The following is a 26,465-nucleotide window of genomic DNA, read 5'->3' on the forward strand; positions in this document are numbered from 1 at the left end:
ATGACCTCAATTTTTCTAATGCTTTGCTTTTCTCTTTTATTTCTCTTTCTTTCTTTCTTTCTTTCTACCTTTTCTTTTTTTAAAAATCTACATATTTATGTAGAGTTTTGGAGGCTGGAAAGGCAAATGTCATTTTACCAAAGAGTTCTCCAAGTGGGATAACACATGTGATTGCCAGTAATGCAAGAATCAGTGCTGAGAAAGAACAAGAAAACTTTAAGGCTCCATTTTATCCAATTCAGTATTTAGGGGATTTTCTCTTAGAGGTAAGTAAAATAAGTATTACACATTTTTTAGTTTCTTTTTATGAATTACCAAATGAAAGAAATGAAGATGTCCCAAGACATCTAGACTCCCCCTTGGGTGCTAAAGTTCATAGATGCTTTACTCTCAAGTCCCTTATGTACAATAGCATAGAATTTTTATGTCATCTGCATCCATCTTCTTGGATATGTTAAATTATGTCAGTATTAAATTATACATTATTAAAATACCTGCAAGGATGTAAATACTTCATAGCCAGGTGTTACACTCTGTGGAATGATAACTGTAGGCCTATGCATGTTCAGGAGTTATCAGATATAATCATTATGTTGAGTCCATGGATTTAGACATATAAAAATGGAGGACTAACTATTTATATTGAGTTCTAAATTTTGAAAATGTAATAATTAGAAACATGAGAATAGTATGTTTTAAGGCATTTATTCTCAATTTCTTTGGTTTTTTTTTTTTTGGATTTGGTTTTTTCGAGACAGGGTTTCTCTGTATAGCCTTGGCTGTCCTGGAACTCACTCTATAGGCCAGGCTGTCCTCGAACTCAGAGATCCGCCTGCCTCTGCCTCCCAGAGTGCTGGGATTACAGGCATGCGCCACCACAGCCCGACTTTCTCAATTTCTTAAATAGCCAAAAATGTGGGTGTAGATTTAAAAGAAGCTTAGGTATAAAATGGTTTTATTTTCAGTGTTTACATTCCCATAAATGCTTTAGTGATATACACAAAAATGTAGTTTTAATTATTTTACTATCATATTATTATATATAGTATAGAATGCATATCATAAGTGTGAAGTAACTTTCTTTTTTTGAGAAAGAGAAATATTTCTAGGATATAGAAATAATTTGTTGTTCTGTTCCCCCCTTCTTCCTTCTTTGTCATGTGATACCAGTTCTCAGTTTTTGAACAAGAATCAAACTCCAGAGGGAACTCCTAGTAGATAAGCAAGGATGGACACAAGCTCGGTGGTTCATGATCACCGTTTAGGAGCCGATGTGCTTCTTCCACTGTGCTTCACTTCAGTGGGTACCATCCTTGATAACTGTACAGAATGCCAGAGACCTAGAGTCACTTTTCAAAATCTCCCTTCTCTAGTTTTCATGTATCCTGTCCTTGCTAAGTTGTTTAGATTCTATTGCATATATTTCTGAAGTCAAACTGCTCATATTTTTCTAACTTCATACTAACATCAGATCTTTTGCACCTAGAATAAATTTCTAATGATATTCTACTTTTGATTGTCTTTTCTATAATTATTCCCTAGTCACCTTACACAGAGCCTAGCACATGGATTCTCATTTCATATTTGTTAGATAAACAGAAATCATCTTTCTATACTCACCTTTTTCTGGTGACAATATGTTGGAAACTTGATTTTAGTTCATGGGATGTATCTATTTGAACTATGGAAAAAGTCATTATCCTCCACAATGATAGCCCTAGAAATAAGCATGTGATCAGATCATTGGGATATAATAAGAAATATGTGAGTTAAAATATTTCTTCCTCATTCTTAAAGAAAAAAGCCACCAGCAAGCAAGCTTATCTCTCTAGATAAGATTATGAAATAATCTTTTACTAGTAGTTATTCTTTGATCATGAATAGTTCTAGACTTAAAAAGAGCAGAATGTTGAGATAGAATCTGGACACTTGACATAGCCCTAAGAGATAAGTGCCTTTAGTTCTAGAACTCCTAAAGGATGAAACACAAAGAACAAAATTTCCAGTCTTACCTGGAAAGCTGGACTGTATTACAATATAAACAAACAAACACAAAAAGTCTAAACCCTTGGCTATGCCTGAGTTTCTGGATTTATCCCAAAACTTTTTGGCCTTCGTTGACATTTTATACGCTGATAATTGTCATGTTGAGTTAGTTTCAGTAGGTTTTCTAGTACTTGCCACCAATGATTGAAAGTCATCCTTAATTTCTATTTATATCTGTATTATGTTTTCTGTGATGATAAATGATTAGAGCATAGTATATAATAATCATACAATCTTAATATATAATAAGAAATATTATAATGTTTATATTTAGTTTCTGAAGAATTAAAGAATAGCAAATATGCCCCAAAAAGTAGCAGATAGCATCTAGTTTATATACCAAGTTTTAAAATACACCATTTTGCATGTTCTGGATCAGACTGAAGTACATCAAGTCTACGTGAGAAAAACACATTACAATTATGTCTAAGAAAAATGAAAATATTTACTTCCAATTCTGTGGCATAGGATGTATTGTACACCTTATATACTTCCTTTAAGTATAATCTAAGAGTCATGGTATCATCTTTAAAATGTAGTGAAAATTGGCTGAGTTGAAAATAACAGTCAACAATACTATTATGTTTAGCATTTTAAAACTTTTTAGAAAGCTGAGTGACAGAATTAGCTAAATATTTAGTCTAGGTGGAAGACTTACTGTGCAGTGTATTATAGATATGAAATGAGTAAGAGCAGATATCCATCTTTGAGGTACTTTACTATTTAGTAATAGAGAAAACATGGGAATTATTAATTTCAGTTTTTAGTAAAATAAGGATTAGTTAAAATATGCAAAGTAAAGGAACACAGAGGGGCAAAATTACTAATATATATTATTAATCTAAGTAAGGTTTTTTAGATAGGAGAATGCTTAAAGTTTGGAATGACTACTTAAGAAAACTAACATCTGGGGAGATAGCTACCTGGACAAAGTGTGAGGACCTGAGTTCATATTTTCTAGAACCCATATAAAGCCAAACATGGTAGCACACCTCTGTGATGCCAGCTGAAATGGGCGGTGAAGGCAAGACTCCCTGGAAGCCTGTGGGCCAGTTGGCCTCTTGCACACAGCAGCAAGCAGTAAGCGATACTGTCTAAACAAGGTGGGAGATGATGGCACCTGAGCTTTTCTTCTCGCCTCTACCGTGACACATGTATACACACAATATACACACATATCATATACACACAAAATTTTTCTTTTAAATTAAAAAGGGAATTAAATGAATTGCAGGAATACCAGGAAACAAACAGACTTTTTGAGTTAAACAATTTTTTTTATTTATTTATTTTTTGCCTAGATTTATACTTTAGCTGTTCTGAGACTTCAGGGAATCACTTGTTCTTTGCCACTAGTATGTGCAGTAGTATGTTGTTAGTGTGTGAACGTTAAGTACTAATCTTGCTATGATTGTGGAACTGTTAGTTCTGCTGCTCTGTGCCAACACAGTGATTACCATGGACACCATGCTAATTACTTTATACTTCTTCATATTTAAATATCTACTTCTATGTGATTGGTTTATAATCCTTCCAGGTACAGTTGATGAAATTGAGGTACAGTGAATTGAATCAATCACCCAGCATCCCATATTATCAGACTAAAGCAGCACTCAGTAACTTTTGTTTCTTCACTAAAATCTATATTCTCAACTCCATTTGCCACAGTTTGTCATATTTTTAGATTTTATTCACTAACTTTTTCTGTAAGTAGTTAAAAATTATGTGATAGCTTTAAACAAAACTATAAGATAATTATTAATGATAAAATCCCCATATAAGAATCATGGTAAAAAACATAAAACTCTTCTGCTCCTAAGGCTCAGGAAATCTGAGAAAGAAGTGGAAAGATTATAAGATCCAGAGTTTTCTTTCAGATCCTACCTTTGACTGATGTCAGAAGCTACACTCATACAGACTGCATGACATGAACAAAAACAACACCAGTAGACATGCCAAAGTGCATGGGAGAAAGCCTATAGGCCTCAACTATATACACAGCTAGAGGCAACTAAGGAATGCTGGGATTGGGAGAAAAAAAACCTTCTGGAAGAACACAACAATTCCTTATCCAATACCAAATGGTCAGCCCTAAAATCGTGTATACAGTAGTGTTATGCTGCTGAGCAGGTTGCTGTTTGGAGTATGTACACATGTACATAAAGGCATATAATAATTAGTGATCAAGGAGCCGTGGATGTGAAAAGAAGCAAGGAGGATTGGAGAGTGGAGAAAGGTGACGTGGTAGAATTGTTTTGTTGTCTCCCAAATAAAAGCCTGTTTCCCCTCTCCCCCCCAAAAAAATTAAGGAATAGGCAGGCAGAGTGTCACTCATCTAGAATACCAACATTTGGGAGTCTGAAGTAGAAGATCACAAATTCAAAGCCATCCAAAGCTACATAAAGATTTTCAGGCCAGCCTGAGCTGGATGAGCTCTATTCCTCCGACCCTGTTTTGTTCTTTCGAAAGCTGTAAGTCTATATTAAGACTTAAGCATTCAAAACACTATTGTTTGTTGCTTAACTCCTGTTCTTAATCTTGTCATTAATCCCATAATCCAGTCTCATGAGTCCTTTTACTCAATGACAAAAGCCTTTGTGGGATATTAGAATTAGACCTTGAGATAGAGTATATCTACACCTAATTCAGGAGAGTACGCATCTGAAAGAGACAAAGGAAACCAGCGAACATTGCCACTGTGGTCCTGCTTCATATGCCTAATATGCTTGCCTAATCAGTAGCTTTGAGTTCTACATTGATAGATAGCCCTGCACCGTATAAGACAGTCTAAATTGTGGAGAAAAACCTAAAATGCGTAAAACCTAGGTTGATGCTAAACAAATATTTATAAATAGGGAGCAACAAGTGTATATTTAAAATAATCTCTAGAAATCTAATGAGTAATAAATTGAAAAAATACTGGTATTGTCAGTTTAGAAAAGTATTTATATTGACCTTTTCTTTTGAAATAAGATTTTCATTTTTTCTTTGAGAATTTTAAGATGCATGTTGATCAACTTCACATCTTCAACTCCTCCCGGATCCACTCCTACCTCCCTACATACCCAATTTTATATACTTACTCACACTGTCCACTCTCTTTACCCCCTGTTTTCTTTCCTTCCTCTGTCTTTCAGTCCATGGAGTCCAGGTTGTTGGCCACTTACTCTTGGTGTTAGGCTTACCATTGAGTTGATATACCAGAAAACTTTCTCTTCTTTAGTCAACAGCTAATAATTGCCAATGATTCTTCAGCTAAGAATGGGAACTTCGTGCCCACTTCCACCCCAATATTGGGATAATTGTCTGGCTTGAACTTAACAGGTCTTCACATATGTACCTGTGCCTGTGTACATGGACACACATGCACGCGTTTGTGTGTTTGGGGGAAAGAAATCATTATCAGGTGTTGTCCCTTGGAAAGCCATATCTATTCATGGCTCCAGCGATTTATACCTTACTGTAGACATGGCAGAACAAAGAAATGGCAGACAGATGGACACAGAAAAGCTGTGAATTGGGTAGTCTGGGCTCTCAAATGGAGAAGCCTTAGTACTTGTGAAGCTTAGCATTTATTACAATGGGACAGTGAGGTGGGATTGTGAATACAGCTGAGCAAAGACTGAAAAGTAAACAGTCTATTCACGACTTGACAAGTTTAGACTGTACCTTGTGGGAGTATGTGTAGGTGCACATAGATCCACTTTTAAATGTAGAGGCCAGCCTGTGAGTGTGGGGGCTAGCTGTTAGCCTTGAATAGCATTTCATGGGAACCATCCACTTTATTTTTTTATTCTTTATTTTGTGGGTTATGTTTTATTTGTGCTGGGTTTGGGGTTTTTTGTTTGTTTGTTTGTTTTTTTGTTTTGTTTTGTTTTGTTTTTAACTTTTGTTTCTTGAGGCGCTTTCTTGACCTTGCCAAGTAAAGTATGCCGGGTAGCCAGCAAGTCCCAGGAACCTGTTTGTCTCCACCTCACAGGGGCTGAAATTTTTAAGCTTGTGTCAACAGACAAAACTATTTTATGTGTCTCAATTCTAGGGATGGAATTCAGTTCTTTATGCTTACATGGTTAATGGGTTAGCTGAGCTTTTACCAGTCCTGAATTGTAACTTTAACTAGCACAGGACTGTGTAAATTGTGTTCATTCTCTATAACTCATAGATCAGATTGTTACTAGACAAGACAGTTGGAAGTGGGCAATTTTTAGTATATGAGTTGTAATCTTAATGTTTACAAGGTTATATAAAATATTTTTGCCTTTAATTTCTTAATAAATACCAGTTACTAGACAAAGTGTTCCTGGGGGGGAGGGTGTTTGTTTATTTTGTGACATATATAAATCACTAAGATTTGGAAAGTTTGCTGTATTGGCCTATTTACAATATTTTACCAGTGTTTAATAACCTTTGTTTTAGGACAATTTGTCTAAGAAAGTAATATGCAATTATATATTAAGTTGAAATCTATAAACTATAACAATAGATATGAATAATAACATCATTATACTTACTTAGTGGCCTAACAGAATTTTTATCACAAACAGAAAGACATTCAGAATGATGAAGATTCCCAAATAAGTTCTGGTTGGACCGAATACAAAAATCAAGAAAAATGCAAACATTATAAGAAAGACGTAGGATTTCTTGAAATGAAAGGTGCTGGAAAGAACATGTATAGAACTCAGGTAAAATTTCATGAGCTAGATATTCTCCGATTTTTCCTAAAGAATTATAGAAGAGAGCCTATTCTTGGTAAAAAATATTTGAGATCTGAAAGCTAGTATGTCAACCTACATTTTTAGCCTATGAATTGAGCATGTTGGAAAATTTGTGTAGGTCTGTGTTTTAGGACTCTTTGAAATAATGCATATGTGCCTATAGAAATGTAGAGTTCCTCAAATATGCTAAAGTCTCAGCACATACTAATTATTTGAAACTTTTGTATGCTTAATGTAGCATGTGCTTTATAGAACATGTCCTCAGCTGTGACTACTGTTAATAAGCAATATAAAGTCAAATATAGAGTTTGCATGCATAGAACATAAAGTTTAAAGCAAATTATTTTGACTTAACATGGAAAACCAGACAACAGAATAAACCCAAGAAGACTGCAGCTCTTGTGCAATATTTCAGACATTAGTGATAAACAGCAACAAAAGTATTAATTGTTTTAGTGTAGAAAAGAAAATGTTCATTTCATGCTATGTTTAATAAGTCTATTTTGTTAGTTTATCAAGTCAATAACTCAATAGTTACTAGTCTAAACTGAAAGATTTTTATGTGTAAATCACTGTATTCATGCTAGGAAATTTGGAAGCTTTTAAATTCTGCAGTTTCTTAAAAAGACAAACATGACAAAATTAGCTAAAGCTTTACAAAATTAAAATATTTTATCTGTTTTGTTCCACCTCTTCCTGAATACAGTGGTATTTGTATTCCCTTTTAGACTCCCTTCTGTGACCATGTTTGTAAGTTTCATAAGAGGCTTTTTAAATTGATGTGTCTGAAATGTGCAGTCTAAATTCATATGAATAATTTTTACATGTATCAAAGCATATAAACTAAGGAAGTTACCACAATTGCTTTTGCTTTTATTAAACAGAAAAAAATAGATATTTTTGTAAAAGATAAAGAAGTTATTAAAATAAATTTTGGAGGATATACATAAAACTAACAAATTTCTTATATCTGAAACAAAATAGTTTGTAATACTCTGTATGAGTATCTGGTAACTTACTATTTATAAAATGTGGCAAACTAATGCATATGTTTTCTGGTCTGCTTTGTATAAGAATGATGTATTAAAACTCACTTTACATTTTAAATTTAATCTCATGTGTGTTTTATAAACCTACTTTCCTGAAATTTTTTATTGTGACTTCTATTAGTTGTATTGAAGCTATATTTAACCCAGAATATAATTATTTTTATACACATGCAGAATAAAATGGAAAATCATAATGAAAATGTTAATGATAGATTTGTTCTGAGTGAACATCACAAAAAAAAATTCAGAGATTTCAGAAAAGATATGAAATCTGTTAAAAAGAGAAATACATTCAGAAAACATGGACATGAGAATCAGGTAAAATTTCACAAATGAAAAAAATATTCATTTTATTTTGTAGATTCTTTGTAAATTTACCAAATACCATGGAAATCGTGAAATTTCTTGCAAAGTACATGTACCAAAATGGTATAAGACATTTACGTAGTTTGTTTTGGAAGGAAAAAATAATGTCTGTTTATGAACTCATTTAGCCTGTGAAAGAATCAGTCTTAGCAACTTTTAAGCCACCTCTGTGTCATTTCCTAACTCTATCTTTTCCATTTTACCCAGAAGTATCCCTTACTTTAGAATTTGTGTTACTTTCCTTGTATTTCATTTTAGTTTTTCCAGTTTGATGAATCTCAAACAGTACTTAGCTCTAACTGCTAATGAATATAGGTCAATTATTCATGGACATTTCCCTCACATACATGTTTTGTTCTTTGACTGTGTTGCACTTTTAAAATTCATCCAGTTTTGTGTTCATAAACATTTGGGTTTCTTTTTGGGTTTCTTTGGGGGGAGGGAGGGTCATTTGTTTTGATTGGCTATTTTGAAATTATCAAACAGTTCTGATGTGAGCAGTGAATATTCTTTTGTGTGACTCGTGGTACAGCTGTTCAGGGATTTCTTTGGCTGAGAATGTATTCCTAGGAATGAAGTTATTGATCAAAAGGATAATGTATCTCACTTGTTCTCCATGATGCTTGGGTAGTTTCCCAAATGTTTTTGCTTGTTTGTTTTGGTTTCAGTTTTGCTACTATATAAACACTTGCAAGTGGATGAGTTTTGCCTGTTGCATAGAACAGAGCTCTGTTGATTATGTTATAATTATATAATTATACTTAACGTTGTAATGCCACAACCTCCTGTTTTAACCTATTGGATTTTGTAACATTTAATTCATACTCTGGTTTGTTTAATTGTGGTTAAAATACAGAAAGAAACAAAGAAAAAGGATAAAAATATCCAAAGGAGTTACATTTTGAGGAAAAAGAACAAAAAAGAAGGCTATTGCAAAACTGATGATGCCCATGACACAATTAGAAGTCTGTTAAAAAAGCGTGTGCATTACAGAGACCAGGTGAGACTACAGGATATATGGCTTCCGTTTTTCCTCATAACCTAGGCAGGTAATCTGATTAGAAAGGTTGCTTGCTATATTAAATTCTATATATTTAAGAAAAACTCTTGATTTAGTGTAGCATTTATACTTAGTATTTATAATTAGCTGTATCTATATTAAAATAGTTTTTTATGAATAAATAAGGAAATTTGGCCTAATCATGATTCTCAAATAAAGCTTTTTTTATAAATTAAACAAAAGGAAAAGAAATATCTGGAAGAAGAGTCAATTTCTTTTTTAATATTTTAAATAATTTTGAAATTATAAGTACATTTTTTCCTTCTTTTTTTTTTTTCTGCCTCCAGCCCCTGTCATTTGCCTTTCCCAATTCTCCTTCAGGTTCATAACCCCTATTTTCACTAATTATTGCATACATATATAACATGTACATATATATTCCTCAATAGAACCTTTTCCATAGAATGTTATTGCATGTATGCTTTTAGGACTGACATTTTGGCACTGGGTGATGTATGATTAGCCTAGGGAAGCTTTCCCCCCATCCAGATTGGCATAGCTATTAGTGTCTTCCAAGTGATATTAAGGCAGTCACGTTGATAAAGGCTTCTGATACTACTAGACGACACAGTCTTACATAAGCTCCCTCCTCCCCCAGGTCTAAGTCTGTTTTCCTCCTCTTCCTCTAAGTCCCCTGAGCCTTAGGTGTGTTTTGTATGTGTATATATTGGGACTGACATCTAGAACTCTGTATATTGATCATATGTGGTTTTATATAGTGGTCCCTGTCTATTGCAAAGAATTTTCCTCGATAAGAGGTAAAAATTACCTATGTCTGGTGGTGTAAAATTGCTGTAGGGATTATGCTAACTTAGTAGATTCTCCTCTAATAACCCTGACTTCACTATCTGTGAGTAGTTATTTAGGTTTCTAGTACCAGGCACAGTATTCCTCTTGTTGAATGGGTCTTAAGTCCAATTAGAGAATTATTGGTTCCTACCATAATATGCCTGCCACTACTGCATCCTTAAGATTATTGTGCCCTGTGTGTTGATGTGGTTCATAGCTGGATAGGACTATTAATTACCTCCCTACTTTTGAAGTTTGCATAGAATTTCTGAAGTGTATGATTTCAATCTTCGACATTAGGGACTTAGCATCCCTCTCTTGGAGGGTACAGATAGCCAAGGGCAATAAGAGTAGGCTGTAAGTTCTGGAACTCTCCAGGACAGCGCTGGTCATCAACTCAGAAGAAGTCTTGTCATGTCTCCTACTGGGGTGTCTGAGGCTCTTGGAGGAGCACTGTTATGGCTGTTTTTTTTTTTTAATGGAAAATACCACCTTAAACTATTAACTGTATGTATATAGTTTGTAAAATCTCTCCAAATGAGAATGTTGTTTCTACTCTTGTTCTTTTCTAGTGGAATACAGAACTATTTATTATAAAATTGTTTGTCTTTTAAAGCATATTTTTCTTAGATAAGGTTTTTCAAAAATTTAACTTTATTTTACATTCCAACCCAGAATATGAGTATATAGATTGAACCTTATAAATCCAAAAATCAAAAGCCTGAAATTCTTGACAATCAAATGCTTCTTGACACAAAACTTCTGATATAAAATGAAAAACTATGCCTCACTTCATGATATGAACTAAGGAAAAACGTGCTAGGTAGACTTAAGTAGTGTATAATGTTACCTTCGAGAGATGTATATAAAAAGTATAAAGAACATAAATTTGTGTTTCAGTTTGGGTTTTTTGATAAGTTCAAATGAAAGAATCTTTTAGGTGCTAAAGATGTAACTTAGTGATCTAGACCTCTGGCATACACAGAGATGTCAGATCAAAAACAATCCAAAGAAATCACACATGTAAATAGCAAGTAATATTTTGCAAAATTTAAGTGGGTTTTCTGTAGTCTTGTACTTTTCTGTGTTATTAAATACTGTTTTAGTGCAGTACCTAAAGTTCTTTACATGTATGCAGAAAGAAATGAAGAATTCTCTTCTTACTGATTGTGCCAAAGAATCAAAGACCAAGGATGTCAAGATAAATGTGGATCTCACTGAAGTAAAAAATGCCTTAAAGAAGCAGATATACAGAGACATATATAGAGCTCAGGTAAAGCTTATCACATTAATACTCTTTCTGCAGATTAATATTTAAATGACTGGTAAGTGTGTTTGAATTAAGGGTTGTTATAATTTAGAAACTTGGTGTTTAGCTACTACTGTAATATGTCTGGATACAAGCCTCCTATCTACAACAGTCTAGTTTGTTGCATTATAGCCTTTCCATCTGTGATGAGTTAATGAAAGGATTTAAAAGTAGATAATTTACATTTTTCTTGTTAAAGTTGGGGGCCCTCTTTTTCTGTCTTTATAGTTCCAGAGTAGAAGCCAGACAGTTATCATTCTTGGAATTTAAGCTCTTTTTAGTCACAAAATTCAGTATATTTTAGAGCTTCATGTGGAGTTTATATATTTCTTTGCTTATTACTTTTTTTGTATTATTTTTCATTGGCGTGTTTATTGAGGAAGTTTGTAGAACTTTCTTGAATCAGGATATTATCTTTTTTATGTATTTTTCAGGAATTTTTCATTATAAATCTTTTCTGAAATTTTGCAAGCACAAATATTTTAAAATAAGTTTTTATGTGTGATGTTAAAAAAACTTGACCCATTTCCAGACTTTTTTAGAAATGATCTCTCTCTTTTTAAATATTAAAGTACTAAGGACAATAGACAACTTCAGATTTCTAAAGTAAATGTGACACGAAGTAGTCCCAGGAAACAAGTTGGAATAGCCATTCTGATATAAAAATAAACTTGACTTTCAACCAAAAGCTATGAAAAAGATGAGAAAGGACATTTCATACTCATCAAAGGAAAAATCAGTTCTGAACATCTATGCTCCAAATGCAAGGGCATCCACATTCGTAAAAAAAACCTTACTAAAGCTCAAAGCATACATTGCACCTCACACAATAATAGTGGGAGATGTTAATAACCCACTCACAGCAATGGACAGATCAGGGAAACAGAAACTAAGCAGGGATGCAGGGAAACTAACAGAAGTTGAGAATCAAATGGATTTAACAGATATCTATAGTACATTTCATCCTAAATGCAAAGAATATACCTTCTTCTCAGCATCTCATAGTACCCTCTTCAAAACTGACCATATAATTGGTCACAAAACAGGCCTCAACAGATACAAGAAGACTGAAATAATCTCATACATCCTATCAGATCACCATATATAGGGAAAACCGAGTGTGATCCAACTCTCAAGTACCTGCTGAGGGAGGCTGCCCAGCTAGCTGGAAGGTCTTTGCTCAGAATGCGGGGCCATTCTGGTGGGTGGGGAGGGGGCATGTACCTGTAGAGGAAGCCTGGCTGCAAAGAGTCTTTAGTCCTTTCTGGCGGCTGGAATCACTGAGGCCTGTTCCATTAGTCCTATTCGGCTGTTTTTGGTAAGAGACAGCTCATAGTTTCAAAGCTTTATTATCAAGAGGTAAGAAAAGAAAAGGAGATAGAGAAGTAAAAAGAGAAAGAAAAAATAGAGAGGGGAAGGACTGGCCATGACCACATGGAAAGAGGGGAAAAATATGGGGAGAGAGAGGGAACGGGGGCAAACAAAAAGAGAGCATAAAGGCAAGAGAGAAAAAGCAAGAGAACTAGGAGGGGCCTGGCAGACCCTTTTATAATGGGCTGGGTTACCTGACTGTTGCCAGGTAACTTTGGAGCTGGGAAAACCTGGCTATAGCCAGGTGACTATGGGGGTGGAATCCAGCCAGAACACTAGGGGCCTGGCCCTACATGTGACAGATGACCACAGGATTACGGAGTTGAGTCAGGAGTATGAAGTTGCTATCAGGAGCCTGAGTATCTGGGAGCATGGCTCACTGGTTCCCTCCCTTGTAGAATATTCTACTGGGTCTCCAGAGTAAGCCTCACTCAACCAGGCCACAGGCTGCCTTTCATGGTCCCACAACCATGGCCTAAGGCTGGTTTTCAATAACAACAAAAAACAACAGAAAACCCACATACACATGGAAGCTAAACAATGCACTACTTAATGATACCTTGGTCAAGGAAAAAATAACGAAAGAAATCCAAAGCTTTTAAGAATTTAATGAAAATGAAGGTACAACATACCCAAATTTATGGGACATAATGAAAGCAGTACTAAGGAAAATTCATAGCTCTGAATGCCTCCAAAAAGAAACTGGAGAGAACATACACTAGCAGCTTAACAGCACATCTGAAAGCTCTAGAACAAAAAGAAGCAAATATACCCAAGAGGAGTAGACAGCAGGAAATAATCAGACTCAGAGCTGAAATCAACCAAGTAGAAACAAAAAGAACCATACAAAGAATCAACAAAGCCAGTAGCTGGTTGTTTGAGAAAATCAACAAGATAGATAAACCCTTAGCCAGACTAATAAGAGGGCACAAATACAATATCCACATTAACAAAATGAGAAATGAAAAGGGAAATATTAACAACGGTGACTGAGGAAATTCAAAAAATCATCAAATCCTACTACAAAAGCCCATACTCAACTGAAAAATCCAAATGAAATGGACAATTTCCTAGACAGATACCAAATACCAAAGATAAATCAGGATCAGATAGGCCATCTAAACAGTTCCATAACTGCGAAAGGAATATATAGCAAACCAGTAGGCAGCATCAAACTAAATGGAGAGAAACTTGAAGCAATCCCACTAAAATCAGGGACTAGTCATTGGGGAAATGCCAATCAAAACAACTGAGATTTTACCTCACACCAGTCAAAATGGCTAAGATCAAAAACTCAGGAGACAGCAGGTACTGGCGAAGATGTGGAGAAAGATGAAGACTCCACTGCTGATGGGATTGTAAGATGGTACAACCACTCTGAAAATTAGTTTGGCAGTTCCTCAGAAAATTGGTCATAATACTACCAGAGGACCCCACTATACCATTCCTGGGCATATACCCAGAGGATTCTCCAGCATGTAATAAGGACACATGCTCTACTATGTTCATAGCAGCCTTATCTATAATAGCCAGAAGCTGGAAAGAACCCAGATGTCCCTCAATGGAGGAATGGATACAGAAAATGTGGTATATTTACACAGTGGAATACTACTCAGCTATTAAGAACAATGAATTCATGAAAATCTTAGACAAATGGGTGGAACTGGAAAATATCATCCTGAGTGAGGTAACCCAATCACAAAAGAACACCTATGGTATGCACTCACTGATACTTGGATATTAGCCCAGAAGCTTGGAATACCTATGACACAATTCACAGATAAAATGAAGCTCAAGACGAAGAAAGAATAAAGTATGGATACTCTGGTCCTTCTTAGAAAGGGGAACAAAATATCCACAAGCAGACATACAGAGGCAAAATATGGAGCAGAGTTTGAGGGAAAGACCATGCAGACACTGCCGCACCTAAGGATCCTTCCCATATACAGTTTTAAAACTCAGATACAACTATGGATGCCCACAAGTGCTTGCTGACCTGAGCCTGGCTGTCACCTGGGAGACTCTCCAGTGCTTGACAAATAGAGAGGGGACACTCTTAGCCAGCCATTGAACTGAGCACAGGCTCCCCAGTGGAGGAGATGAGAAAGGACCCAAGGAGCTGAAGGAGTTTGCAGTGCCATAGGAGGAACAGTATGAGCCACCCAGTACCGCCAGAGGTCCTGGGGCCTAAACTATCAACCATAGAGTACACATAGAAGGATCCATGGCACCAGATGCATAGGCAGCAGAGGATAACCTTTTTGAACATCAAAGGGAAGAGAGGCCCTTGATCCTGAGAAGGCTCAATGAAGCAGTATAGGGGAATACAAGGACAGGGAATGGGTTGATTGGTAAACAAGGGGATGGGGAATTGTTTAGAGGATTTTCTGTGTTGGTAAACCAGGAAAGGTTACATTTGAAATGTAAATAAATATCTAATAAAATAAAAGGGAGATACTGCATCGAAAACCGAGAAAATTTAAAACTTCATCAGATCCTATTACAAAAGCCTATAGTCAACAAAACTAGAAAATCAGAATAAAATGGACAATTTTCTAGACAGATACCAGGTACCAAAGTTAAATCAGGATCAGATAAACCGTCAAAACATTCCCATAAGCCCTAAAGAAATAGAAGCAGTAATTAAAAGTCTCCCATCCCAAAAAAGCCCAGGACCAGATGGGTTTAGTGCATAATTCTATCAGATCTTCAAAGAAGACCTAATACCAATACTCTTCAAAATATTACATAAAATAGAAACAGAAGGAATACTACCCAGTTCATTCTGTGAAGGCACAGTTATGCTGATACCAAAACCATACAAATACCCAACAAAGAATGAGGACTTAAGACCAATTTTCCTTATGAATATCAATGCAAAAATACTCAATAAAATTCTTGCAAACTGAATCCAAGAACACATTAAAAAGATCATTCACAGCTGGGCAGTGCACACCTTTAATCCCAGCACTTGGGAGGCAAGAGGCAGGCGAATTTCTGAGTTTGAGGCCAGCCTAGTCTACAGAGCAAGTTCCAGGTCAGCCAGGGCTACACAGAGAGACCCTGTCTCGAAAAACCAAAAAAAAAAAACAAAAACACATCATTCACCACAAATAGGCTTCATCCCAGGGATACAGGGATGGCTCAAAATGCGGAATTGCATCAATGTAATCCACTACATAAACAAACTCAAAAGAAAAAAAAAACACATGATCATCTCATCATATGCTGAAAAGTTATTTGACAAAATCCGACACCCCTTCATATTAAAGGTCTTAGATGAGGAGTTCAAGACCCATACCTCAATACAGTAAAAGCAATATACAGCAAACCAGTGGCCAACAACAAACTAAATGGAGAGAAACTTGAAGCAATCCCACTAAAATCAGGGACTAAACAAGGCTGCCCACTCTCTACCTACGTACCTATTCAATATAGTTCTAAAAGTCCTAGCCAGAGCAATTAAACAACAAAACAGGAGGTCAAAGCGATACAAGTGGAAAGGAAGAAATCAAAATATCACTATTTGCAGATGATATGATAGTATGCTTAACCCCAAAATTACCACCAGAGTACTCAACCTGGTAAACAACTTCAGCAATGTGGCTGGGTGTGATAGGGGGTTCTGGAGGGTAGACCTGGAAAGGGGATAATACTTGAAATGTAAATGAAGAAAATATCAAAAAAATAGCATGCTAAGAAAAAGACGATAGTAAGTTATTAAGTGAGGAGACAATAGAACTGTTCTACTCTTCAGAATGCTATTTTCCTGAAATGTTGAACATTACTAATTTGAGCCAAAATGAGTATCAGATTAATTTTAGCTATTAAACTGTTCTTGAATCTGTTTTGAATGTCTAAGATTTTGTGCTTTGTAAGCTGAAATATATTTTCAACTTAAACTGTTAAAATTTAATTATGTGGTTATTTTTTAGGCTGTCCGATACAACTGCATTAGAATAGATAAACAGCCTGTATACAATGTAGAGGTAAGGTGCTTGGAGTTGAATAGTGATTGGGAAAATATGGTAATTTGTTGCTTGTAACACAAATAGGGTTGAGAAGTATTATTCTTTATGAAAATATTTTCAACACAGCTGTTAATAGTGTTAAGTAATGAAAATGTACATGGTGTTTATTATAGGTGAAATATATATTGTTTTTCATATTTTATAACTTTTATAAATGCTATATTGATGAATTCTTGTTCTAACTTCCAACTGTTTTATATTCTTTAGCACTATTAATTCTTTTAAGTGGATTGTGTTATTCTATGTGGTCTTTAGAAATTTTCCAGCTTCTGGTTATCACAAACAAGGCTACTATGAACATAGTGGAACACGTGCCCCAGTGGCATGGCGGGGCATCTTTTGGGTATATTCCCAAGAGTGGTATAGCTGGGTCTTCAGGTACATCTATTTCCAATTTTCTGAGGAACCTCCAGATTGATTTCCAGAGTGGTTGTGCCAGTTTGCAATTCCACCAACAATGGAGGAGTGTTCCTCTTTCTCCACATCCTCTCCAACATGTGTTATTCTGATTGATATAAGGTACAATCTCAGGGTCATTATGATTTACATTTTGTTGATCACTAAGGATTTTGAACATTTCTTTAGGTGCTTCTCATACATTCGAGATTCCTCAGTTGTGAAATTTTAGTTTAGTTCTATAACCCATTTTTTGATTGGGTTGTTTGGTTTTCTTGGTGAGTTCTTTATATATTTAGCCCTCTTTCAGATGTGAGGTTAGTGGTGATTTTTTTCGCAAATTGTAGATTTTCAATTTTTCTTATTAACTATGTCCTTTGCCTTATAGTAGCTTTCCAGTTTCATGAGGTCCCATTTATCAATTCTTGATCTTAGAGCATGAGCCATTGGAGTTCTGTTTAGGAAATTTCCCCCTGTACAAACGAGTTCAAAGCTCTTTCCCACACTCTCTTCTATTAGATTCAGTATATCTGGCTTTATGTAGAGGTTCTTGATTCCCTTAGACTTGAATTTTGTGCAAGATGACAAATATGGGTCTATTTTCATTTTTCTACATGCAGACAGCCAGATAAACCATCACCATTTATTGAAGATGCTTTCCTTTTTCCATTGTATATTTTTGGCTTCTTTGTCAAGTATCCATAAGGTTTTGGGTTTATTTCTGGGTCTTCTATTCTATTCCAGTGATCAACATGTCTGTCTCTGTACCAATACCATGCAGTTTTTATCACTATTTCTCTGTAGTAAAGCTTGAGGTCAGGGCTAGTAATTCCCCTAGCTGTCCTTTTATTGTTAAGAATTGTTTTCAGTATTCTGAGTTTTTTGCCTTTCCAGGTGAATTTAAGAATTGCTCTTTCCATGTCTTTGAAGAATTGTGTTGGGATTTTGATGGGGATTGCATTGAATCTATAGATTACCTTTGGTAGGATGGCCATTTTTAATATGTTAATTCTGCCAATTCATGATCTTGGGACATCTCAACATTTTCTAAGTCTTCCTCTATTTCTTTCTTCAGAGACTTACTTCAAGTGTGTCTCCATTTAATTTGATATTGGCTGTTGGTTTGCAGTAAATTGCTCTTATTATATTTAGGTATGGGCCTTGAATTCCTGATCTCTGTGATACTTTTAACATGAAGGGCTGTTGTATTTTGTCAAATGCTTTTCCAGCATCTAAGGAGATGACCCTGTGATTTTTTTCTTTGAGTTTGTTTATATAGTAGATTACATTAGTGTATTTCTGTATATTAAACCAACCTTCCATCCCTGGGATGAAGCTTATCGAGCATGGTGAGTTAGAGCTTTGATGTATTCTTGGATTCGGTTTGCAAGAATTTTATTGAGCATTTTTGCATCATTATTCATAAGCGAGAATGATCTGAAGTTCTCATTTTTGGTTGGGTCCTTGTGTGGTTTAGGTATCAGAGTAATTGTGACTTCATAAAACGAGTTAGGTACTGTTTCTTTTCTTTCTATTGTATGGAATTGTTTGAGAAAAATTGGTATCAGGTCTTCTTTGAAAGTCTGGGAGAATTCTGTACTAAATCCATCTGGTCATGGGCTTTTTTGGTTGGGGGTTTTTAATGGCTTCAATTTCCTTGTGCAATATGGGCCTATTTAATTTACCTGATCTTGATTGAACTTCGGAATGTGGTGTCTGTCTAGAAAACCATCCATTTCATCTAGATTTTCCAGTTTGGCTTTTATAGTATGATCTGATGATTTTTTTTTTTTAATTTCCTCCATTTCTCTTGTTATGTCTCCCTTTTCATTTCTAATTTTGTTATGTTGAATACTGCTTCTCAGCCCTTTAGTTAGGGGTTTATCTATCTTATTGATTCTCTCAAAGAACCAGCTTCTGCTTTTGTTGATTCTTTATAGTATTTTCTTTGTTTCTACTTGGTTGATTTCCACCCTGAGTTTGACTATTTCCTGCCTTCTACTCCTCTTGTGTGAGTTTTCTTCATTTTGTTCTAGAGCTCTCAGGTATAGTGTTAATTGTTAGTGTAAGATCTCTCTACTTTCTTTACCTGGGCACTAAGTGCTTTGAACTTTCCTCTTAGCACTGCTTTCATTGTGTCCCATAAGCTTGGGTATGATGTGTCAACATTTTCATTGAATTCCAAGAAGTCTTTTATTTCTTTATGTATTCCCTAACCAAGTTATTATTGAGTAAAGAGTTTCCATGATTCCATGTGTATGTGCGATTTTTGTCGTTTTTGCTGTTCTTGAAAACCGGCCTTAGACCATGATGATCTGATCGGATGCATGGGATTATTTCAATCTTCTTGTATGGGTTGAGTGTTGTTTTGTGACAAATTATATGTTCGATTTTGTAGAATGTGCCATGAGATGCTGAGAAGAAGGTGTATTCTTTTGTTTTAGGGTGAAATACTCTGTAGATATCTGTCAAATCTATTTGTTTCATAACCTCTCTTAGTTTCAGTGTGGCTTTGTGCAGTTTCTGTTACAATGACCTGTGTATTGATAACAGTGTGGTGTTGAAGTCTCGCAGTATTATTGTGTGGAGTTCAGTGTATGTTTTGAGCTTAGTAAAGTTTCTTTTGTGAATGTGGGTACTCTTACATTTTGGGCATAGATGTTCAGAATTGAGAATTTCTCCTGGTGGATTTTCCCCTTGATGAATATGAAGTGTCCTTCTTTATCATGCTGGATAACTTTTGGTTGAAAGTCTACTTTATCAGATATTAGGCTGGCAACTCTTGCTTGTTTCCTGGCATAATTGAGTGCATTAATATTGAGAGATATTAAAAGAGAGATGACTGTTGGTTCCTGATATGTTTGTTTTTGTAGGTGGCTTTATGTGCCTGTGGTACTCTTCCTTTTGCTTTGTTGTCAGATGACTAATATTTTGTCTTTTATTTGATGCAGGTACCCTTCTTTTGTTGGAGTTTTCCTTTTAGGATCCTCTGTAAGGCTGGTTTGGTATATAGATACTGTTTGAATTTGGTTTCAGCCTGGAATGTTTTGGTTTCTCCATCTATCTTGATACAGAGTTTTGCTGGGTATAGTATCCTAGTCTGGCATTTCTATTCTCCATCTCATGACCTCTGACCAGTCTCTTCTAGCTTTCACAATCTCCATTGAGAAGTCTGATATTCTGGTCAGTCTACCTTTGTATGTTATTTGGCCTTTTTCCCTTACAGCTTTTAATATTCTTTCTTTGTTCTGTATGTTTCGTGTTTTGATTATTATGTGAGGAGAGGATTTTCTTTTCTGGTCCCATTTATTTGCTATTTTATGGGCTTCTTGTTCCTTTATGGCCATCTCTTTCTTTAGGTTGGGGAAGTTTTCTTCTATGATTTTGTTGACATAATCAAGTCCTTTGAGCTGGGAATCTTCATTCTTCTCTATTCCGATTATTCTTAGATTTAGTCTTTTCATTGTGTCTGAATTTCTTGAATGCTTTGGGTTAGGAGTTTTTTATGTTTGCATTTTCTTTGACTATTATGTCCATCTCTTCTATGGTATCTTCCACACCTGAGATTCTCTCTTCTATCTCTTGTATTTTGTTGGTGATACTTACATCTGTAATTCCTGACCTTTTTCCTAGGTTTTCCATTTTCAGGTTTGCTTCCATTTGTATTTTCTTTATTATTTCTACTTCCACTTTTAGGTCTTGGACACGTTATTCAATTCCTTCACCTGTTTACCTGTGTTTTCTTGTATTTCTTTCAGTGAGTTATTGATATCCTCCTTAAAGTACTCTATTATCTTCATGAGATAGGATTTTAGGTCAGCTTCCTGATTTTCAGGTGGATTTTCAGGTGATTTTCAGGGCTGGCTATTGTGGGAGAACTAGGTTCTGATGGTGCTCATGTGTATTGGCTTCTGTTGCTTATGGTCTTGTGCTTGCCTTTCGCCATCTGGATATCCCTGGTGTCTGTTGGTCTGGGTGACTGTCTGGAGTCTGACTTTTTTTCTTTTGTCCTTGGGTTGCTTCAGGTGTCCTGGCAGACCTGCAGCCCTGGCTGTAGCAGACCACCTGTGGGCCCTTCCAACTGGGGACTCTTCACAGGGTACAAAAAGCTGCTGCTCTGGCTGCAGTGGATTTCCTGGGAGGTCTTCAGACTGTTGGGTCTTCAGCGGAACAGTCAGGATGTTGTCCTGCTGCTCTTGAGTGCAGCTGATCATCAACTGCTCTGAGTGCAGTGGGTTCTCTAGGATCAGGCTATGGTGTCTACACTGGAGCAGACCAGCCAAGAGTCTGCCACAGTGGAAAGGATCAACTGGAAGGGGCCAGTCTTTAGAAATTTTTAACATTTAATTTTGAAACCCAAGTGTCATATTATGACAGTTAAACATTGTATCTTTTTCAAACCTCCACAATCACATATATAAGCCTCTAAAGTTAATTATTTTCATTGTCAGAAATATTTTGACCAAGAAGGAATGTGTTCTGAAACACTTCAGTTACATTTATATAAATTCATAGAATTATTTTATGATTCTTTCATAATTGTTACTATATTCTGATCTGTATTGTATATTTGCCAGGTCTCTTAATGGCTTTTGCTTTTAAGTATGTTCTTGCTAAATGAACTCCAAAAATCTACATGCCATTACCTCCCTAGCACTAGGACTAAAAACATGAAACACTTTGTGGTTTGTTCTGTTTTCTTAATATGGGCTCTAGTTTTCAAACTCACATATTCAAGTTTAGAAGGCAAGCACAGGATCTATAACATTTTATTTAGAGGAATATTTTATCTTATTGAAAAATAATATGATAGCTAATAACATTTTTGCATGTTTTCTAGTTATAAAATACAGTAATGCGTATTATTTGTTTTGGGCCAGAAAGTTTTAAAAGCCATGCAACCTGTCATGTAGTAAGGATAGGATTCATTCATATTACAGATGAGGGAATGAGTCTTTTATTTGATCAAGATCTGATCTCAGAGTTCAACTTTTCTTCTTTCAGACATAAAATTATTTTTCCTTAGGTTAAAAATTCAGAGTTCCCCAGAGGAATATTAAACTTAATTGAAAGCCTCATAGAGGGACAGTTCTTTAAAGAAGCCATTGAAGAGCTTTCCTCCTTGCAAGCCCATTATATCCCTCCTGTGTTCCTTCTCCATGCCCTTCTGGAGAATGTTCTACAGGTAAGGATTCTTGTATACTTAGAATCTCTTTAGTTTTTCAAAGAATGTTAAACTGTAAATATTTTATGATTTAACACATTTTCCACTTTTTGTATTTTAACTATATTCGGTTACTACTCTGTGTGACTTAGCTTATTATCACCATCTCAAAATGCCCAAGGTCACTTTGTCTTGAAAAAAAAAGATGATTACAATTTATTGTATGAAAAAATATTGTTTAATAAAACAAGGAAAAACAAATGTTACCTGATTTTATTTTCTATGACTGTAAAGTAACATAAATGCTGGATTGTGGTAATCTAAAATGCTATTAGTAAGAGTCATTTTGTTTGAGTATACAGGCTAAATGACTGAAGATCATAGAAGTAGTTAGTGGTACCTATCATGCTCAGCAGTGCTGCTTTATATCACAGCAGCCATGATGATGCCGCACGAATTTTGAAGATGAGCAACGCTCGTATATAGAGTTTCCAATTTGACTTTCTTTAAAAGGATCTTTGGGAACTCTATTGTCACTGTCATCATAATATGAAAATTTTATATGTGCTACCCAAACAGTTAAGATTTTTTTATCACAATAGTGGGCCAGAATTATTATTCTAGTTTTAAACTAAATTAACTGATAAAACTGTGTTAACTACATTATTTTATTTTTATTTATTTATTTTAAATATTAGGATAAAATAGACACATTTTCTGGCCGATACTTTCATATATTATCAGCTCTTCTTCATCTGCATCCTCCTTGGAAGTCACCAGCCATGTTAAGATACTACTTAGAGTTATTTCAGTGTCCAACGTGTATGAAAGGAGCCTGGGCTCTGGTGGAGGTGCTCATCAGGTATGTCATTTTATACGGAGGCTTTGTTTCTAGTAGGCGTTTTACTGTGTTTTACATAGTAATTTTAAAAGGCCTCATAATTTTAGAAAAATATGAAAGCTTGTGTTTTATACTATATAATTTATAAAATGGACAAATTATGTTGCTCATGTTTGTCAATATTTTGTAAATATACTAAGTATATAAAATAGACTCCAAATAATAATAATTTTTTTCCAAAATCATGAATTTGTATTTTTTTTTCAAAGAAAAGTTATTGAGTGTAAGTATCAAAGTTTAGCCATATGAAGCATAAATATTTATCAGCATAAACAATATCTATTTTAGGGGTTTATGTTATTATAAATAGAAATTTGATTTTTTAACCAGGACATTTTGTTTTCCAGATATGTCATTATTCTATACATGTCATCTCTCTAGGCCTTCCTTTGTTCTGAATGTTTCCAGGACTCTTTCCTATTTTCTTTTCTCAAGCTAAACTCATTATTTTATGATTTCTATTATAACTTTGGTAGTCTTCTTTTATTTGGAAGACTTTCTTTTATGTATCCACAAATTTCCTTCATATAAGGGAGAAAAGAAAAGCTAGGCTAAGATCTGGTCTTTGTAAATTTCTTGAGAACATACCAGGTTTTGTTGCAAATTAATTGGGAAAAAGTATGTTTCGAAGACTACTGAGTATGGATGAGCTAAGTATTAGTCATTTTGCTATACCACTTGAGCCTGAGTCAGCAAAGTGCTTCCCATAGAATTAGGAGGACCTGTGTTCAGTCCAATGTACTTAAGTTTTAAAAAGCTAATATGGCCAGGAAATGGAGGTATGTGCCTTTTTAATCCTAGCATTCTAGAGGCAGATGCAGGCAGATCCTTGAGGTTGAGTCCTTGAGGTTGAGGCAGATGCAGGCAGATCCTTAAGGTTGAGTCCAGCCTATTCTGCACAATGAGTTTTAGTATGGCCAGACCTAAACAGAGAATCCTTGTATAGAAAAGAACAAAAAGGAAGCTGGTGTCCTGATAATGCTGCTGCACTCCTACCCACTGCAGAGGCAGAGACTGGAGAATCACTGAGACTTGCTGACCAGCTAGTCTTACTGCATCAGTGAGTTCTAAATTCATTAATGGTCTCCATTTCAAAAATTCAAAACTACGATGGCAAATGATTGACTAATATAACTGACATCAACCTCTGATCTCTATATGCACACAAACACCTGTATATATAAATAAACACACAAAGACAAGGTAACGAGATAGAAAGCAACAGATATTTTGTATTTGATTGATAGGAAATATGAAGTTAATGATGAATTTCAATGCATAAAGTTGTCTTCATAAGTCTTAGAATTTATTAGTGGTCTTACGTTCTCTTTAAAAATGTACTTCATACAAGAAACATAACTCAATGATGAAGATAGATACAACCTCAGAGTAAAAAACTGTTCCAATTTTTTTAGTTTTGCTTAGAACACTAAAAAAAGTGTTCTAAGCAAATGGTCCCAAGAAACAAGCAGGAGTTGTAACCCTAACTCATTCTAATTTCCTATAAGATAGACTTTCAACCAAAAATAATTAAGTGAGGTGGAGAAAGAAACTTCATATTCATTAAAAGAAAAATCCACCAAGAGAAAGTCTCAATTCTGAACATCTATGCCCCAAATGCAAGGGCACACACATTCATAAAAGAAACTTTAGTAAAGCTCAAAACACACATTGAACCCCATACAATAATAGTGGGAGGCTCAACACTCCACTCTCGCCAATCGATGTGTCATTGAAACAGAAACTAAAAAGAGACACAGTGGAGCTATTAGAAGTTATGAACCAACTGGATTTAACAGATATATACAGAACATTTCACCCTAAAACAGAAGAATATACCTTTTTTCTCAGCAATTCATAGTACATTCTCCAAAATTAATCATATAATCAGTCATAAAACAATTCTCAACAGATAGAAGAAGATGGAAATAATCCCACACATTCTCTCAGATCACCACTGACTAAGGCTAGACTTCGATAACAACAAAAAAAACAGAAAACGCACATACCCATGGAAACTGAACAACTCTCTACTCAATGATAACTTGGTCAAGGAAGCAATAAAGAAAGAAATTAAAGACTTTTTAGAATTTAGAGCAGGTAAATTATCTAAGCAGGCCCATATCCCCTAAGGAACGAGAAGAGGTAAGTTATTTAAAACCTCCCAACCAAAAAAAAAAAAAAATCCAGAGGCGCAAAGTTCTATCCAATTCATCAAAGAATGGCTAATACCAACAGTCCTTAAACTATTCCATAAAATAAAAACAGAAGGAAGACTACCTAACTCATTTGCAAAGCCACAATTACTTTGATACCTAAAGCAAATAAAGACCCAACAAAGAAAGAGAACTTAAGACCAATTTCGCTTAAGAATATTGAAACTACCCCACCTAGGGATCCATGCCATATACACTTACCAAATCCAGACACTATTATGTATGCCAACAAGTGCTTACTGACAGGAGCCTGATATAGCTGACAGGAGGCCTGACAAATACAGGGGCAGATGCTCTCAACCAACCATTGAACTGAGCACAAGGTCCCCCAACAGAGGAGCTTGACGGGGTTTACAGCCCCATAAGAGGTTCATACGGTTGTATGAACCAAACAGTAACCCCCAGAGCTCCCAGGAACTTAACTACCAACCAGGGAGTACGCATGGAAAGAACCATGGCTCTTTGGGTAGCAGAGGACGGCCTGTTGGACAACAGTGAGAGGAGAGGCCCGTCGACCTGTGAAGGCTCATTGCCACAGAGTAGGAGAATGCCAGGTCGGGGAAGTGGAAGTGGCTGGGTTAATAAGCAGAGGAAGGGGGGATGGGATAGGGGGGTTTCGGAGGGGAAACAAGGAAAGGGGATGGCATTTGAAATGTAAATAAAGAAAATATCTAATTTTAAAAAAACTGTAAAAGCCATAGGCTGGGTCTGACAGCAATACAGCTATTTAATGAAACAAAAAGAATATCGATACAAAAATATTCAATAAAATTCTAGCAAACCGAATCCAAGAACACATCAAAACTGCATTCACCATAATCAAGTAGGCTTCATCCCAGGGTTGAAAGGTTGGTTCAATATAAGAAAATTCATTAATGTAATCCATTATTTAAACAAATTCAAAGAAAAAATTTACATTATCTCATTAAATGCTGAAAAAAACATTTGACAAAATATAACACCACTTCATGTTAAAAGTATTAAAGAGATCAGAAATTCAAGGTCCATACCTAAACATAATAAAAGCAATATACAGCAGACCAACAGCC

At 35.4% G+C, this 26,465-nt stretch overlaps 1 protein-coding gene across 2 annotated transcripts in view; it reads left to right on the forward strand.

Moving 5' to 3' along the window:
• Slf1 (SMC5-SMC6 complex localization factor 1) overlaps positions 1 to 26,465 on the forward strand; it is a 97,694-nt gene that overhangs the window by 23,457 nt on the left and 47,772 nt on the right. Inside the window, exons 5-12 of one of the 2 annotated variants that reach the window (XM_052159486.1) lie at positions 104 to 266; positions 6,591 to 6,731; positions 7,988 to 8,131; positions 9,036 to 9,179; positions 11,167 to 11,301; positions 16,644 to 16,697; positions 22,162 to 22,320; positions 22,998 to 23,161. In XM_052159486.1, coding sequence (XP_052015446.1) covers positions 104 to 266; positions 6,591 to 6,731; positions 7,988 to 8,131; positions 9,036 to 9,179; positions 11,167 to 11,301; positions 16,644 to 16,697; positions 22,162 to 22,320; positions 22,998 to 23,161 — 1,104 coding nt within the window. The remainder of the gene's footprint in view (positions 1 to 103; positions 267 to 6,590; positions 6,732 to 7,987; positions 8,132 to 9,035; positions 9,180 to 11,166; positions 11,302 to 16,643; positions 16,698 to 22,161; positions 22,321 to 22,997; positions 23,162 to 26,465) is intronic. The other variant, XM_052159487.1, reaches the window with a different exon arrangement.

This window comes from Apodemus sylvaticus, chromosome 16 (genome assembly GCF_947179515.1).
Source record: "Apodemus sylvaticus chromosome 16, mApoSyl1.1, whole genome shotgun sequence".
NCBI classification, from domain to species: Eukaryota; Metazoa; Chordata; class Mammalia; order Rodentia; family Muridae; genus Apodemus; species Apodemus sylvaticus.